General features: G+C 40.3%; 1 protein-coding gene across 1 annotated transcript in view; it reads right to left on the reverse strand.

The window, feature by feature from the left end:
• Positions 1–18,787, reverse strand: part of LOC124613938 (trypsin-1-like) — a 58,729-nt gene that overhangs the window by 21,212 nt on the left and 18,730 nt on the right. Inside the window, exons 3-4 of the mRNA XM_047142690.1 lie at positions 17,210–17,298; positions 10,663–10,801 (exon numbers count right to left, since the gene is read on the reverse strand). Of these exons, the coding sequence (XP_046998646.1) occupies positions 10,663–10,801; positions 17,210–17,298 (228 nt within the window). The remainder of the gene's footprint in view (positions 1–10,662; positions 10,802–17,209; positions 17,299–18,787) is intronic.

Below are 18,787 nucleotides of genomic sequence, written 5' to 3' on the forward strand. Positions count from 1 at the left end.
TTTGTGTAGGGCCAAGCAGATGTAAATGGTCGAGAAGCAGCATGACTACACCAAAACAAGTACTGTAACAGACACCAGCCACATCATGCAACATCTCAAGCCCTTTTTGGGGGTTTGTGTGATCATGAATCCTTTCAGACAGACGAATGAGCAGAGAGGCGGCGGATTGTGCATACACCAGATATTGAGGACCCAGTTCTACAGGATACTGGTGCAGCCGTCCTGCCTCTCGACCCTTTGCATCTGCTTGGCCGTACATAAACACCGTCTCGGCTTGTTTCAGACATGAATACAGGTCCATTCTTCTGCTTAAATTACGCTGCGTCATTTAAATAGCTTGCAACAAACAAGGAACAAAGAGGAAGTGGTGAGAGGAAATTTCATTCGTCAGCGCCGTGTACTGTGCAACGATGCATTTCCGGAAACATGTTCATAGGATCTTTTTCCCTCCATTTCCAGTCAGGAATTCGTCCTTGCAGTTTGTCGGCTTTATTGACATTCACCCTGCATAGCTATTCCAATGTAGAACTTTCCCTGTCTTGTAAAAACGGCTTCGTCTGAGAACAACGCGAAAGCAAAAGAATTGTGGTTTTCCTCTCACTGCTGTATGAACCAACTTCCAAACTTCACCCTACACGAGAAGTCGGATGAGGTGGGTAGGTCTTGTTGTTCGTGGACAATTCTCAAAATATTTGTGTGGACTGTGTTCAGAACTTGTATAAAGCTCCGACTACTTTTGATACACTGACGAAAAAAAATCGCAACACCAAGAAGGAGTTGTGTGGCAAAAACGAAAATTGGTAGGCGTGTTTCTGTACCTGAAAGGTCAATTCAGACTTCGCGCCACTCGCATAAGAGTGGTTGGTGCTAGTAGCACCCCTGTGAGGATGTAAATTAGGTTTTATTTAAATGTCGTTGGAACGGTCGTGAGCATTAGTTACCCTTGAGATCGGACGTGATGAGGCGATGTCAGTCAAGAACGACTACATGGTGACAAAGACGCCATTATCAACACCTCATTGAATTTGAAACTGGTCGTGTAATAGGACTACAAGAAGCTGCACGTTCTTTCTACGATGTTTCAGAGATTCGTGGCAGGAATGTATCCACTGTACATTACTGCTGGGATCGGTGGTCACGAGAATGTACAGTCACAAGAAGACTGGCCTCCGGACGGCCACGTGGCACTACCGTTTGGGAAGAACCACCATGTTATGCGTATGGCTCTGGGGCATCGTACTGCTTTTGACGCAGCAATTTGAGCAGCAGTTGGCACCACAATGATACAACGAATTGTTACAAATTGATTACTTCACGGAAAACTCCGAGTCAGAAGCCCTGAGGCGTGCGTTTCACTGACCGAAAACCATTTGTGACTTCACTGGTGCAAAGCGAGAGTTCACTGGAGGCAGGGTGAAGCTCTGTTGTATTTTCTGAAGGAAGCTGATTGTGGCTCGGTGCCAGTGGTGGCCGTCTGGTGATTAGAAGTAGGCCAGTTGAGGACCTGCACCCAACCTGTCTGCTTGCTTAGACACGTTGGAGCTCAACCTGGAGCTATGGTCTGGCGTGCAGTTTCCTATGACAGCAGGAATAGTCTCGCGGTTGTCTCACGTACCCTCGCTGAAAACTGTAGGTCACCCTGGAGATTCGACCTGTTGTGCTGCCATTCATGAACAGAATTCCGGTGGATGTTTTCCAACAGGATAACCCTCGCCCACATATCGCTGTTGAAACTGAAGATGCTCTACAGATTTCGACATGTTGGCTTGGCCTGCTCGATCACCACCTCCACTCGAGCACATATTGGATGTCATGGGGCAACAACTCCATCATCATCCACAAACAGCTTTAACCGTCACTCTATTGGCCGACTAAGTGCAATAGGCATGGAACTACATCCCACAAACTGACACCGCCAACTGTACGACACAATGCATGCACGATATTCATATCGAGTCTCCAGCCGGAACATAACGTCATAGTGACACAGTACTTCGGCGGTCGAAAAAAATGTCTCTGAACACTACGGGACTTAACATTTGAGGTCATCAGTCCCCTGTAACTTAGAACTACTTAAACCTAACTAACCTAAGGACATCACACACATAGATGCCCGAGGCAGGATTCGAACCTGCGACCGTAGCGGTCTCGCGGTTCCAGACTGAAGCACCTAGAACCGTTCGGCCACACCGGCCGCCATCTTCAGATGAAAACAGCGTCCCACAAATTCGCCGGAACTGAAATCAAACAACGCGAACGTAACTGCCCTCTAGCGCAAAGTACGACAGCGCACCGGTGCTGAAAACTCGTGGAAACGATAAATCGATATCAAACACTGTTGCTACCTTTTGACGACCGAAGCAAGGACCGTTGTGTTTTAATGCCAAACAAAATAAGGTTCCTACTCTTAATTAAAGAATATCCCTTATCTCTGTTCATAATATTGTCATCCGGATTTCAATAGCGTCCTTCACTACACAGTCCCAAGAACGCGACACAGAGGCAACCAGTCGTGCAACGTATTACATCCTTCAGTATGACAAGTTCCGCAACCGCAGGTTTTTCCTTCTGTGGCGACGGTGCTCCACGCACAGATCCTCGACCGTACGAATTCAATATGGGCTTTCCCGCAATAGCAGCGAATTTTACGGACACCGGGCATCTCAAACCCAAATCATCTTCCACTGAGGCAAGCAGCGTTCTACTTTAGCTGCTGGAATGAATACACTTTTAATATCAAATGTCTTAAACGTTCTTCCTATTTTTGAAGATACGCTTCCCGCGGATGGTAGGAACGCGCCGATTTGCTTGTATCTTCCGCTGATTCCCTCTAGGGAACTGCTCTGAGATGATCCAGTTCTTGTGTCAAACTATTTGCATCTGAGATGGCATAGGCTCTTTTTACCAGTGTACGTAGGGCCCCTTTGTGTTGGTGACATAGATGACGCTGCATAAAGATATCGGACCGTATGCGTGGTCTTACGATAAACACTGTGTCCTAATGTCCCACCACCCTCAAGTAGACCAAGACGCCTAAAAATGGAAGTTTTCCATCCTTTTCAACTTCCATCTTGAATGTAATATTGGGATGCAGACAATTAAAATGATCTTGGAAACGATCCAGAGCATCTCTCCCATGTGTCCACACCATAAACGTATCGCCGACGTGTATATAAATGCATGTTAGTATTAAGAACGCCGTCTTCAGTGGTGTGTTTTCAAAATCTTCCATAAACAAATTGGTGACTATGGGGAATAATGGACTCCGCTTTGCCACTACGACAGTTTATTCAAAGTATTTGTCATTAAGTAAAAAATACACCAACGTCAACACATGGTGACAAAGCTCAGTTGTTTCTCGGTACAATTTTTCTCCAATTAACTGAAACGAATCTTCAAAAGAAAGCATGGTAAAAAGTGACACAATATCAAAACTAACGAGCAAATCAATGGCACTGATACCAAAAACATCAAAGGCTGAGTAAAAACCAGAGAATTGGAAATATGACGTTCGCATTTTCCGACATGGGGAATGAGAATGGATGCTAACTACTTGGCCAAGTTGTAGGTAGAAGCATCCGAACTGCTAACAAATAAGCCGTAGAAGAAACTCTTGCTTGTCAACCTTGGCAAATCATATAATTTCGGCGTGACTGCAGCAGCAGGTCGAAGTTTTTTAAGAAGATCGTCAAATAATGAACTCTTCTTCAAAAGTGGAAGCGTCTTGCGTTTTATACGCTCAGTTTGATGGTTCTGTAATTGTTGGTATGCCGAGTCTGCAAGTAAAAGATATTTTTTATAGAAATAATAGTCTCGGGAAAGAAGAACTATTACACTGGCCTTGTGCGCTGGTAGAATTACTAAATCCTGATCTCTTGTGGACCGGATCGCGGCTTATTCATGTGAGAAGATGTTACTTCACGGGGATGGCACACGGCGCAACGTACGCGACATCTCTTGCCTAAATTCATCATCTAGATCCAAGGGGAACCTTGACACCCCTTGTTTGCCCTCTGAAATGAATTCAGTGATGGGAAAATTCCTGGGTGTAGGGGCAAAATTTAATCTCTTTTCCAATACTGCCGGCGTAGCATCGTCTAATTGTATGGTTGTGAGATTAATTACAACATGTCGACGGTGTATCCGTTAGACTGAGAAGAAAGCCGATGAACCTTCGAAGACTGCCTACTGACTGCGTTGTATCGACCCAGTCTGATATTGCCCAAAACGAACTGTCAACCTGTTCCCAGTATGCAACGGACAGCAGTGCCAATACTTCCAAATGCAAACAAAATAAATCCTTCGATAAGAAATCCAGCTGTCTGAGTGTAAAACGAATGCGCTTCCTTACTAGGCAAAACCAGCATGTTTCTTAATGATATTGGTAACTTTTGTCCCAATGTAATGAACAGTTCTGGCAAAGTTAGGTATTATATATTCTTTCCGGCATCTCAGCAGAAAAGAGAGGGCGCTCAGAAACTTCCCCTTCTTATTACGAAGTTTATCAAACTTCCTTACAAGTTTAAACATCGCCTCCCCGTAGAAGCTCTTTATGCGGCTCCGTAAATGTCAAGGTGACGTTATGTTCCGGCTGGAGACGCAGTAGGAATATCATAAATTACCACGCCGGGGAAGTTTAAGGAGCCGTTATGCAAGCAGGTTTGCGTGCTCGCATTCAACATTCCAGTGGTTACACCAGTTTTTAATGCACCAGCATTTCGCATTTGCAATGTTAATCTCTTAAATAAGTTACCTGGACAAATATATTCCGAAATGTTATTACTCTACGTTAATTATTATTTGGCGTTGCGATTGATTTCTGTCATTGTACATCCTCTTCCAACTCGGTGTGCTGGAACATCCCACACGGCCAATATCTTCCGTTCTAACACGAAACAGTCCGTTTTCTTGTAGGGGCGTATGCAAAGACGCAAAAGTGCTGTAATATAGTTGCTATCGCTACAGGCATAATTGAAATTAGCGTCGCCGTGCAATGGGAATTCTAATCTACGTCTACTTCTCCATAGGTTCTCCTCAAGCCACCATACTGTCCGCGGCGGAGGGTACCCTGTACCAATAGTCAATTCCTTTCCGTTCCACTCGCTAACACAGCGAGGGAAAAACTACTCTCTATATGCCTCCGTATGAGCCCTAATTTCTCATATCGTATCATCATGGTCCTTACGCACAATGTATGTCGGTGGCAGTAGAATCGTTGGGCAGTCAGCTTCAAATGCCGGTTCTCTAAATTTTTTCAACAGTGTTTCTCGAAAAGAACGTCGCATTCCCTCCAGGGATTCCTGTTTAAGTTCCCGAAGCATCTCCGTATCACTTAACGTGTCGCTGAAACCAGATGGTAACAAATCTAGCAGCTCGCCTCTAAAATCCACTGTTAAATGCAGAGGAGAGAGTGCATGGGTGGAAAGAGTACACTGTAGGCTTCTATGAGGAAGAAGACTTGTCTGATGACGTGATAGAAGAAGAAATAAGAGTCGGTATAAAAGACATAGGGGATGCGGTATCAGAATTAGAAATTAAAAGAACTATGGAAGACTTAAGATCGAATAAGGCAGAAATAATAGATAACATTCCATCACAATTTCTAAAAGTGCTTGGGAAAGCGAAAACAGAACAACTCTTCAGGTTGGTGGGTAGAATATATGAATCTTGCGATACACAATCTGACCTCCGACGAAACATCATCCACACAATTCCCAAAACTGTAGAAGCCAACAAGTTCGAGAGTTATCGTACGATTAACTTAACAGCTCGTGCATCAAAATTGCTGACAAGAATGATCTATAGAAAAACTGAAAAGAGAAGTGAAGATCTGATAGACGACGATCACTATGGCTTTAGGAAAGGTGAAGCCACCAAAAAGGCAGTTCTCGTGTTGCGGTTGATAATGAAAGCAAGACTAAAGAATAATCAAGATATGTTGTTAGGAGGTGTCCATCTGGAAAAAGTATTCAACAATGTAAAATGCTCCAAGATATTTGAATGTCTGTGAAAAATAGGGGTAGTCTTTCTGGAAAAGACGGGTAATCTATAATATTTGCAAGAGTCAAGAGGGAAGATTAAGAGTGGAAGAACAAGAACGAAGTGCTCGGATTAAAAAGGGTGTAAGACAAGGACGTGGTCTTTCGCCGCTACTGTTCAACCTATGCAACGAAGAAGCAATGACGTAAACGAAAGAAAGTTTCAAGAGTGTGGTTAAAATTCAAGATGAAAGGATGTCAATAATAAAATTCACTAATGACGTTCCTATCCTGAGTGAAAATAAGGCATTGAATTGAAGACACCTTAAACAAGAAAGACAAACAGGTAGAACTCCGATAACAGAACACTATATCATGTGGCAATTTCAGGCTTGTTATTCTTAATATAGGTCAACGTTGTGAGGGAAACCAACATCCCATTCCTAATAAGCATGATAAAAAGATTTATAATATTTGCGTGGAACAGAAATTTGTTAAGCAACAGGATGCCCAAAACGTACTCAAATTTCATGACAGAGTAGTTAATTTAATCCACATAGTTTTTTATAAATATGTACAGGAATTGCTAGATGAAGGTCTGAATTTCAATGTCTCCCTGCACTTAGGCGGAATAAGGTAAAAGAAATAACTGTGGAGACTGAAATGGTCACTGAGCTAGCTAAAATGAACAAGTTTAACGCCATTAGTGTTGCTATCAAAACGAAAAATTCGTTGGCTACGCAGATAAAGTCAAACACCGCATCGAGTAAGGAAACTTACAACCGAAAAGTTATAGTCAGTAGGGCATACAAGGATAATGTCGCAGTCAGTTGTATCATTGAGGTAAAGACGTGTCACACAAACATTAAAAAGGAACCCATAGTTCTATCTTCCTATTTTCGGATCCAGGAAAAAGATCTGTAAATAGTACTACTCCACAATACGTTCACAAATTAAGGTGCCCAAAATGGAAAAATCTTCTAGGCCTGTAGTTAGAAATACTACATCCCCAAATTACGAGATGAATCGTCTATTGAAAGAGGCCTTCATTTTTGAGATCTCGTAGATAATAGTTCCGAACTTGCTAACATGTTAAAATACCTAATAACACCAAACTTGCATTGCTGGATACAGCAACTTCTTCGGTAAAATTTACTAACATGAGAAAGTGAATGTAGGTGAAATTATAATCGAGCTGCTAGAGATGTAGTTATTCTGCAACTACTTTGCCCTTAATGGAAAAATTTTATTATGACGAAGATGAGCCTGCAGTTGGCAATAGCTTCGCCGGGACTTTAGTGGATAATTTTGTCAATGATCGTGAAAATAATTTTTTCCCAAGAACACACTGTCCTATAAGAGAAAAACAGTATACTACAAGTAACACGTGGATGACGTCCTTCTTTTATTTAATGAGGACGAGGCCGACATAAATAACTTCGCATCATTAATAAATACTATGTACCCGAAAACCGGTTTTATATTGGAACTGGAGCAGAACTGTGCTATCAATTACTTAGACTTTCCTATTACTACACGAAACAATAAGCATATATTCGGTATTTACAACATACCTACATGTTCTGACGTAATTATTAACGCCCACTCGTCACACCCTCAGTGGTATAAAATATCTATTTTCCGTTGCATGATTCATTGCCTACTACGGCTTCCTTTACAGCAGTGTGAAGCTGACATACTTAAACCAGGCCAGAATAAGACCGTTCCTTATGCCAATAGTAAACGTACAAATAAAATTAAATTTACGGCAATGACCCACAATGGTCTTGCGTCACAAAAGATTGAGAAGTGCTTCCGCAGAACGGATGTTAGGATTGGTACGCAAACTACAACGCTACTACGACGCCGGGTAGAGCCAAAGCTCAAATTGCGTGAGTACAAGCTCAGTTCTGTCGACTGCGACAGTTATTATATTGGCCATACAGGCCGATCTTTTGATTTACGTTTCAGAGAGCGTAACTGTTATCATAATTTAACAGCTTTTGGCTCGCGTATTACCTCTGAAACACGTACGGTGTAGGACATTGATCAAGGGCTAGAGATATTACATTATGCTCCAGTGGGAAGATGACTTAATTTACTCGAAGAGTTAAGGATTTGTTCCACCGTGAAGAAGGCCCCAGATAAAGTTTCGAATGACCAGAAAGAACTGAGTCAGAATTATTTCTTCAAAATGTTCCATAAAATGTTATAGAGCGATCAGCCGTCGCTTATCTGCGACCGCACGTCTCTCGGAACATATGCCGCTATCTGCGCCTGCCTGTAATACTGCTAGCGGAATTCCTCCTGCTTCACCATCAGCTGCCGCCTCATCTTTCATCTCAAAATTCTATGATTAACAACTCTGAAGTCCCTGCTGTTTTGGATGCTCTATATTTTATATGTCTATTCGATCTCTGGTCGTTTATTATTCACTTGCATTATTATGTTAGGTATAAATTAGACATTACGTCATTTTTAGTCGTCATTGCTATGTTCCTTTGCAGTACACATGCGAAACAATAGTGTCAATCTTTGAAAGTGCAAGCGCTCCCACGCCACCTGTCTCCCGTTTCGAGTACTTCGACTGGCCAATAGGAGTCCTTGCATAACTCAGTTAGTTTTCAAGTGTCTTGTCAGGTTGGAGGGCGTACAGTATTTTACTTTTATCCTTCAACCTGTACACAATTTATAATCATGATGACTTCGAACACCATGCAGGAACATTCTTCTTTAAGGTGCGGTATGACAGTACCCTCTCATTCTACAACTGTTGATCACATATCTTCTTTATAAAATTACAGTGACCTCTTTCGCTTGTGTATTTACAGGTACGGAACAACTGACAATTTTTGCACCAGTTGCATATACTTTTCTCGAGAAAATACCGGCTGAACTATCGCAAATAATGATTTTTTGATGCAACTTCTAATCATACAACTGGAAATTTTCCTATATTATTGTCAGTTTGCGAGATGACGTTTTTTCTTATTTTTGGCGCTACTCTGTACTTCGATGTTTTTATCATTTGACTCTCACGTATGGCATGTTTTTTATCCCCTTATTGACCTACTTAGCGCTACTTATATGTATTTATCATTTGACTCTCACGTATGATCCGTCTTTAACATATGGCACGTTGCCAGTTAGCTATAAAGGCAGCTTCCCTGTTTGATAGTTTTCAACTATATTCTCCAGTCATTTTTATGATTTTAAAATTAGGTGGACTTAGGCACAATATTCTTGAATTTTAGTCTTAAATTAATGCCTGTCATGTAGAATTTTCCTCCTGCAAACGGCTTGTTGCCACTCAAGGATGTAATGCAGATCTTTGGCTTACATTTTTAACTTTGTGCCCTTACATGACTGCACGCAATAATGCTTTACAGTGCATATTCCCGCTTTACCACATTTTGAATGGCGTGTTATCTTATAAACATTAACAAATTTTGTGTTACTCTGTTAAATAGATTTGTGAAATGTTCACACTCACTTTAGAAATGCCTCCACATTCATATTTTGGCTTAGCTGTTCTACAGTGTTTTTTTATTTTGCTTGACTGTGCATAATTTTCTTAAGCTACATTTCCTCCATGTGTTACAAATCTGAAGATGCTCGCAGGTAGCAACCGAAGCTAGCTGTCGCACTGTAATTGTGGTAGGAAAATTTTGGTCTAGATTTTACTTAAAAAAAGAAGTATTGAATAAAGTAAAGAAGAATTATAGGTTTTTTTGCATGGAATGAACATTATAATGAATATAGAATACGGATTAAGAGTAAATGGAAGAAAGACGAAAGAAATGAGAAGTAACCGAATCTTATCACCATAATTGGCGACCACGAAGTAAATGAAGTTATGGAATTCTGCTACCTACACAGCAAAATAACCCATGATGGACGAAGAAAGGAGCACATAAATAGCAGACTAGCACTGGAAAAAAGGGCATTCCTGGCCAAGAGAAGTGTGCTAGTATGAAATATAGACCTTAATTTGAGGATGAAATTATTGAGAATGTATGTTCGGAGCACAGCATTGTATGGTATCGAAATACGGACAGTTGGTGACTCGATCTGTTGTGCTGCCGTTCGAGAAGAGCATTCCAGGGGATGTTTTCCAACAGGATGATGATAGCCCTCATACAGCAGTTGCAACCCAACATCATGTACACGGTGTCGATAGGTTGCCTTGGCCCGCTCCATCACATATCTGTCTCCAATCAATTACATATGGGACATTATGGGATGACAACTCCACTATCCCCCTCAACCAGCATTACGTACTATATATGCACATTCGCATGTTTTCATTCAACATTCTGGCGGTTACACCAGTTATTAATGCACCAGCATTTCACGTTTGCAATGGCTTATCTCTTGCTTACTTTAAACTATGATGTCGCAATGTTAATCACTTAATTGTGCTACCTAGAAAATTATTCCTGAAATTTCATTACTATATATTAATTATTATTTGGCGTAGCTATTTTTTCCGCCAGTGCAATTTCTGTTGAGGAAATACGTGCTACTAGGTATCATAACCTCATCCTATGAAAAGTCATACAACACTGAACATAAGAAATTCTTGAAATGATAACAGTTGTTGATTATTACCGCATACTGATATTCTGCCGTACTCAGAAATATACATCATCACTTGATACACATACAGGACTCTGGCATTTACCTTAATCAGAGCTACGTCGTTTATGTAGTCGTAATGGTAATTTTCGTGGAAGACGAATTCGCTGACGTGGATGAGTACACCAGTATCATTTCGCACACTGTTGGTACCGGCTCGGACGTCGGACACGCGGATCTCCTTCCTGAAACGGAAACAACAAGATTTCTCGGGAAACTTTACAGCTACCTAGGAAAAAGTTCCTCGGTGTTGTTGTGCTTTGTCACTTCGCATAATTACTAATCTTCCGTGAACTATGAGTGATTTAGAAATTCCATTTTTACCGATAAAAACCAATAAAAACCTAAATAACCACAAATTGTGGCAGAAAAAGTAGCTCGATGAGGCAAATAAATAGTGAGATAGTACAAGACGTAACAAAATTAATTCATAGGAACAGCAGTTATCACACCAGAATTCAATAGTTATTGAGCAGAAAGACTTGAGAAACAAGAAACTAACAGGAATGGACAATAGCTTTATCGATCTATTAAAATATGCTGGAGACGAAGTGAAGATTTATCAGTATGGAATACGTATAAGGACGAAACTCTACTAGCGGAATTTACGATAAAAAACTAGTAACACCCCCAATAAAAGAAATGGAAATGAAGTGGCCAGGTTAACATATGGTGGCCGTAGAGCGACAGCAATCTTTTCATTGCAGGAGCAACAATTTAGATAACTTACTGACCTGGCCTTGAAACGTTAGCCAATATAACCTTGCTGTGTTAATACTGGGAACGACTTATATGTAGGGGAAACGATAGATTTTATATTCCTCGAGGTTAATAGTGCAGCTGTTTGCTGTAATAGTGATGGAATACTGTGGTGTAAAATATTTCGCAAGTAAAAAGGTCTTCCATTCCTGAGGAAGGCGTTATCATGAGGAAAAACAAAATGGGCGTTCCTACAACCATCTACCCACTAAGCAAGCTGTGAAAGAAACTGAGCAGAAATTTGAAAAATAAAGTTCAGACAGAAAAACCACAACTTTCAGAGAGAAAAACCAAAACGGTAATGTTGTCTGGGACGGCAAAGAACTTGGAATACCAGTCGAACGCAGCTGATACTGTCTTGAATAGAATTTAAAAGATGACCAACAAAAGTGCAACAGTGGTAATTATGTGTTGTGGAGTTAAGTAAACCTCACCCAGCACAAAAGAGCGCTATGTTAAAACACTTGTTCATCGTTCAAGAATGATATTAGACGTTGATAACCAGCCCCTTGATCTGAGACACCTACGCACGGTCTTCAGGATCAAGAGCTACATAGTTCATCCAAAAACTGAAGTGATTTCAGACAAGAATCAAAGTAAGACCACGGACGAGAAGCAGGAAAAGAAACTTGCTTTCTTACCGTTCTGTGGCTCCGTGTCGGGAAATATAAACCGCTCGATGAAAAGACACAAGATCAAGCAAATCTTCAGACCTCCGATAAAAATCGTGCAATTATTGAGTCCAGCTAAAGATGTACAAAGTCTCAAAACAGCTGGGATTTACAAGATGCCTTGAGAATGTGGTCAGTCTAACATCGGACAAACAGTACGCACTATAGAACAACGCGGGAAGAAACAAGAAAGGTTTTATCACCCACGCTACGCCGAGAAATCCACCTTAGCTGAGCATGATTTAGAAAGCGGTAACCGGATGAAATTTAACGACACTCCCTGACGACTTTAGGGGCTGTGAAGTTATGAAAGCCATTGACACAAAAATCAGTAATAACATCCTTAATAGAGACAGCGGCCTGCAGCTCAAAGCGGCATGGGATCCAGCTATCGCGTGGTTGCAGCGGGTATTTCGAACGCCAAGTCATCGTATGCCCACATGAGCGATGCTGCGAACATCAGTGACGTCACAGTTGGCAGCGAGTGTACGTGAAGGTGTACTGGTAGCCAAACCACCTGATGGCGTGAAAGAAGTGTCTGGCAGTGGCAGAAGGGTCGTGTATTGTAATCACGTGACGCGGCTGGGAAACCTAGAACTTTTTATTCAAATAGCTGAGTGGATTATTTCAGAGGAACTCTGGTACTTGTATCGTGTCTAGTACTGCAATTGGATGCAAAAATCATTGCCTGCACCTGAAAAGCAGGGGGATGGAAAGATTAGCTGAGCAACATGAAGTAAATGTGAACGGAGCCACAAGTGCAGAAGACAAAATTCCGGTTCTTACTGGAGTCAGAGGGACATATTTTCTAAGTTAGGGTTAGCTTACAGACATAAAGTATTGAAAGAAGTTATAGCAGAACAGAACCATTATATATGTAACGATATCCACAAAACTGAAATTTGTTTCATCAAAACATTAGGAGGTGAAAAAACAAGATAGATGAGCTTCTGTACGACTAGAAGATGTGAAAATTTCTGGGGTGTTAATATTCTGCGCCTCTCTGAACGCCATATAGCCGCAGGTACGGAGAAGTTAAGTATCAGAGTTGACGAGGGAAAGAGAGCTGCAAGAATTGTAAATGTTGGACAAAAAGCTGAAAATACGGAAAGAAATAGTTTTTGTGTGAAACAGAACCTTATTCTGTGGTAATTTCAGTAATCTACATATCCCCCAATACGGAACTTTCAGCTATGGGAAATCTAAATGCATTCTTGAGATAATATTTTTCTAGACTGCTCATGTTGGAACAATTTACGTGTACCCAGTTATTAATGGACTGTCTACTCATGAGGCACAATTACAGGAAATAAACAATATAGCATCATGCAACCCTGAGGCAGGTTCATAAAAATCTGTGAGGCTTATTGATGAGAATGGGATACAATTTTGTTACAGTAAGATAAAAGAGGTATTACAGGGTGAGCTGTCTTAGAAAGAGATGCTAATGTCAGATTCAGTTTATTCCATAGTAAATTTGTGTCCATATTTGAAAGTAGCTTTGCTAAAAATTATCCAGAAAATTCATTAAGAAAACAAGTACGCCGTGGGTGATTACGGGAATTAAATCTCATGTACGAGGAAAATACACATAAGGGTCGGAATAATCCAAGTTTCTACGTTACTTGCATACTTCAAAAATATATTATACTATTTTAAGAAAGCCATTATAACCTCAAGAAGTATGCACATCGTGACAGATAAATAATGCAGATAAGAAGACTGAAAGTGTGTGCCACACTGACAGACATGAGACAGGCCGGCCAATCAGCGTATAAGACACCGTAACAGTTAAACTAAATGACAATGTTGCCACTGACAATTCACAAGCTGTGAGTGCTTTTAAAAAATACTTTCTAAATGTAGCAGCAAAAATACATGGTTCAGTTGAAGGAGACAGAGAATATATTGAAAATGTCATTGCACAGAACTTTAAACAACTAGACATATCACCAGTATCCCTTACTAAAATTAACAGAATTACAAAAACTCTGAAAAACGAAAGGTGCTATGGTGTTGATGGAATTGCAAACATAACTTTGAAAAATTTTTCAAACGTAATAAATAATGTCCTTAGTGAATATAATGTAATACTGGCACATGGAACTTTTCCCAACAGTTCGAAATATGCAATTCTGAAACGTTTTCATAAAAAAAATTCCGCACTGACATCGTTTTACAAAATACTCTAAGAAGTAGCGTACTCGAGAGAAGTCTCACATTTAAGTAGAAATAATTACATAGCTTATAACAGTTCGGAATCCAAAATGGTTGCTTGGCAGATGATCCTATTTACTCTTTCACTCATGAGATATTAGAAGCCTTAAATAATAAAATATTACCAGCTGTTATTTTTTGGTGATGTCTTCAAGGCGTTTGATTGTGCAGACCATTATACTCTCAGGAAAAATTTGGAATTCGTAGCTTTACACACAGCTGGTTTGAGTCACACTTAACCAACAAAATGCTGAAATTGGTGTTGAATAATTCCGAAAATCTTGGGAACGTAGAAAATTTTTGGGACTGGGGAGAAAACACGAAGGGAATCCCATAGGCTTCAATTTATGGACCACTCCCATTCCTTATATATGTGAATCAGCTTCCACTTAACATTCAACAAGTAGAATTGGTACTTTTTGCAGACGATACTATTGTTGTAACAAATTCCATTAGACAGACAGGGACAAAAGAGATTATTATTGATGTGTCTGAAATAATTACTAAGTGGTTCTCTGAAAATGAATTCTCCAATAATTTCGAAAAAGCACACTGTATTAAGTACTCTACAACAAACGGAGCCATACCGACAGTTGATGCAGCACATGAACAGGAGTTAGTAAATAGTGTAGAATGTTTCAAATTTGTATTGTTGAGACCTTGAACAGGAAGAAGCATATTACTGAGCTCCTCAACCCATCAAATACAGCTGCTATTGTCCTTCCTATAACTGCTAGGCTTGGAGACAAACGAATCAACCTCCAGACATATTCTGCATATTTATACTCAATAATGTCTTATGGAACAATTTTCTGGGCTAACTCATCACTTGGAAAAGAAAATTATTGATTGTACAAATGCGGGCCCCAAGAATAATAGCTGTTCACCCGCAGTAGTCACGTAGGTAACTCTTCAAGGAGTAGGCATTTTAAATGTGCCGTCACAGTAATACATATGCTAGTTAAATTCGGCATACGTAATTCATTCATTTGAGAAGAGCAGTGCTGTCCTTACCTACAACCGTAGAGATAAAAGTGACCTTTATTTCCCATTGCTAATACTGACAGTGGCTCATAAGAGAGTTCAATATATGGCACCAAAATTTTTTGATCATTTGCCCAATTACATAATATAACCGACAAGTGTCAAGACACATTTTAAATTTGGAAGAATTTGTATTTAAAAACTGTTAGCCTGTATATAAAGAAATTTAGCAACTTTTTTAAGTGTATTTGAATGAGTAGGACTAAAAAATGGCATGTTCATTAAAATTAACATTAATCATGTGCACATATGTCGAATACCCTCGTTTTCCGGGTTATTTTGGGAAAAGTATCATTCAGATGATCTGTAGACATGTAACGAGCTATCTAACTAGTTGTCATGTTCTTTTTCAATTCACCTCTACGAGAAACGTAAATATTTGAAATGAAACATCTGATGGGCATTACAGATACTGAGGATAAAGGATGATAGGACAGAGGTAAATAATGAACTATCAAGTTAATCCCATCTGTGGTTAACGGTAGGTGTTACCAACTCTTGCACACCTCTCAACTTTCGTAAAATTAGTAATCACGTTATGAAGTGCAGGATGTAATGAACTGTACACAGCCGTCCGTGAACTATACATGCATACTAAGGAGGAGGATACATATTTATCAGAACTGGGCAGCAGCCAGAACATCTCAGTTCATTTGCCTGCGGTGCAACAGTATGTAAGAGGACATGTAAGAGAGTATGTGTCGTTAAATTCTATATTGATGCTTTATTATACTCTCAGCGTTTTTAAGCTAAGTATGTATTCATAGTCATAGGAAATACAGCCATCAGCGGTGACAGCAAGACAATGTCTGAGGCTCAACCTGTAATCAGAGTAGCACATTCAGGATACGCTGCTTAGGAAATGAAAGAATGACTGTCAGACTTACAGTGTCACAAGTTCGGTACTCATTTGTCTTGTATACCCGTTAAAAAGTGATATGGATGCGCGTTCTGTGGAGAGCGTAAACACTGTAAATATATCGACTCGTACAGGTGGCGCTCCCTCTTCTCGCTAGGACCGAAACATGCACATGAAATGATTGGATCCAGCCCCATTCAGTACCCTAGCACCACGGCCGTCAGAGCAAATCGCTGTCGCCTATGAAGTGTAATAGTTTGCAACATGACTGTCTGCCATTATCGACTATACTTATGTTCTTAAATTTCGCTTTAGATGTTATTATAACATTTATGACAGTTCACAGTTTATCTGCAGAGATAAAAGAACCTGCTTGTGGACGACAGGCTGGAACGCCGGTCAGTGGTACATGTTTACTCTTGGTCAAAGTGCTTTAACTAATAGAATCCATTTCGAAAGAGTTGAATGTCCCATCTGGCCATTGGGATGTAAGTTGTTTGTTGTTTCCTTCGACAGATAAAGGCGAATTCTGGAATGAATCGTTTGAGAAAGTCTTTGTCGCTTTTCTGCCTTATTTCTAGATCATCCAAGCTCTAATTCAGTCTGTCGCAAACGGAACGTTAAACTCGTGTTTTGAAGAATTGAGATTCAGTAACGTCCGGTCATCGGTCGGGCATATCAAGATGGTTCCTGAAATAGACAATGGATGTTTTTACCCCCATAGCTATTCTTCTAATATATTACTCCAAGTGAAATTATTGGACAAAATATTAGCCTTCTATCCTTGCTTCTTGTCGTATGTCATTCTCACATGACTGAAATATTGCACTACTCAAAAATCGATCAAATGTGAAGCTACAGGCATAAACACAGTGAAACATACTCGTAACCTAATAATCACTTCACAGTTGTATTTAAAACATGTAAACAGTTTCAAAACTTTGTTTCGAATTCCACCAATGTTTTATTCAATACAGCTACGTAGAAATAATCACATGTGCATAATTTCTTTTATGGTGGTGATGTATTCTAGTTTTACTCACCCATCCACACAGTGACCAGCAGTCATGACCCAGTATTCGTTGATGATTGTAGCGCTGCATTCTGGTACACCGTAACGAACATATTGAGCCTGGAACAAATAAAACAGGAGTTTAGTGAAGCTATGAGAATTAATATTAGATTTATTACCATGTCCTAGCTAAAATTGCTAAGCAGCTAGGTTAAACTTGCTCAAGAAAACCACTTCTTATGAGAATTCTTCCTTGTACGTTGCCCTACAAGAGCCATTAATAACTTGTCTGATATCAATGAAACCACCCTCGAATGACTCAAAAAGTATCACTTCTTTCAAAGTGGCTTAAGACGGTGACAACGTTGGAAAGAACCATTCAACAATGGTCACGTGCTCCAAGATGCAATAGATATGACTGAGCCATCAGAGTACTTTGCCAAATCTGGTCGAAGTCGAACCGCAATAGGACGGCCAAGGGAGAAATGATTGCACCATAAAGGAACGGAGTTTCCCTCCATTTGCTGACTGCGACTGTGGTGCGGAGATGTCTTAAGTAGATCACATTGTTATGAAGTGACCATTTCGAGTGTTTGACGGTAGCTGGGTGGGCTCTATATCGACTCCAAGTGCTCGAGATTGTTTATCAAATTCGAACATTTCCATGTGATTGTAGATACTTTTGTGTGGTTGTAAAACCACACGATAGATATGGAACTCAGGGCAGAACGGGACAGCGGGACACACCGGGATCTTACTGCTTTCTAAACTGAAGGGTGCTGCAACCTATTGTAGTGGTATACAACTACGTCTATGAATTGATGGAAAGGTGTGACAGCCATTTTGACGGTCTGGAGTCCAGCTACTGAGAGAAGGGTTATCGTTCATATTGCCAGTTGTATTTCTATAACTTTTGGTGAATCTCGACGCAACTCGCTTAAATAAAATGTAATCTTAAAGTATGTACCATTCGGTAGTTAAATAATACGGTTAAATGCATCAGTTATTATGCTCCATAACAGCTGTTTACCTGAAACGTAGTCCTGCTGCAGAACAGGAGGGCGCAGAATAAAATCGTGTTCCGTCCTGCCCAGCCTCTTTTGATGCGAGTAGATTTCGAACTATGTATCCCTTTTCTTTTCTTGTTTTTCCAGATGGTGTGGACTTACATTAAAAATACTGATAAACAGAAATGACAGATTAAATCAATGAAAATGAGAGTTTCAGCCTTTTCATCTTCTGAAATGGGAGTTTTAAAGGCGCTTAAGGCGTTTAACACACTCAAATCAACGATGGAAAGATACGTTCGGAAAGGTAAGACTAGTGCCAACAACGGACTTCACGAATCAGGTGGAAAATTTAAAAATGTGTTCACTGCAGAACAGGAAGACAAGCTGCTAGCACACCTGTAGTCAATGGGGAGCAGATTCATTAGTCCAACAGCGAACGATCTCATTGGCAGATGATTGGCCTATCAACTAGGAGAAAGAAATAATTTACCACACAGATGTGTCAACGAAACTTCTCTAGTTGGGCAGGACTGGATTGTAGGATCTATTACTAGTGGTCCTACATTGCTAAACGTAAGCTACAAAATAAATATTAAATA

This window comes from Schistocerca americana, chromosome 4 (assembly GCF_021461395.2).
Source record: "Schistocerca americana isolate TAMUIC-IGC-003095 chromosome 4, iqSchAmer2.1, whole genome shotgun sequence".
In the NCBI taxonomy this organism is placed as follows: Eukaryota; Metazoa; Arthropoda; class Insecta; order Orthoptera; family Acrididae; genus Schistocerca; species Schistocerca americana.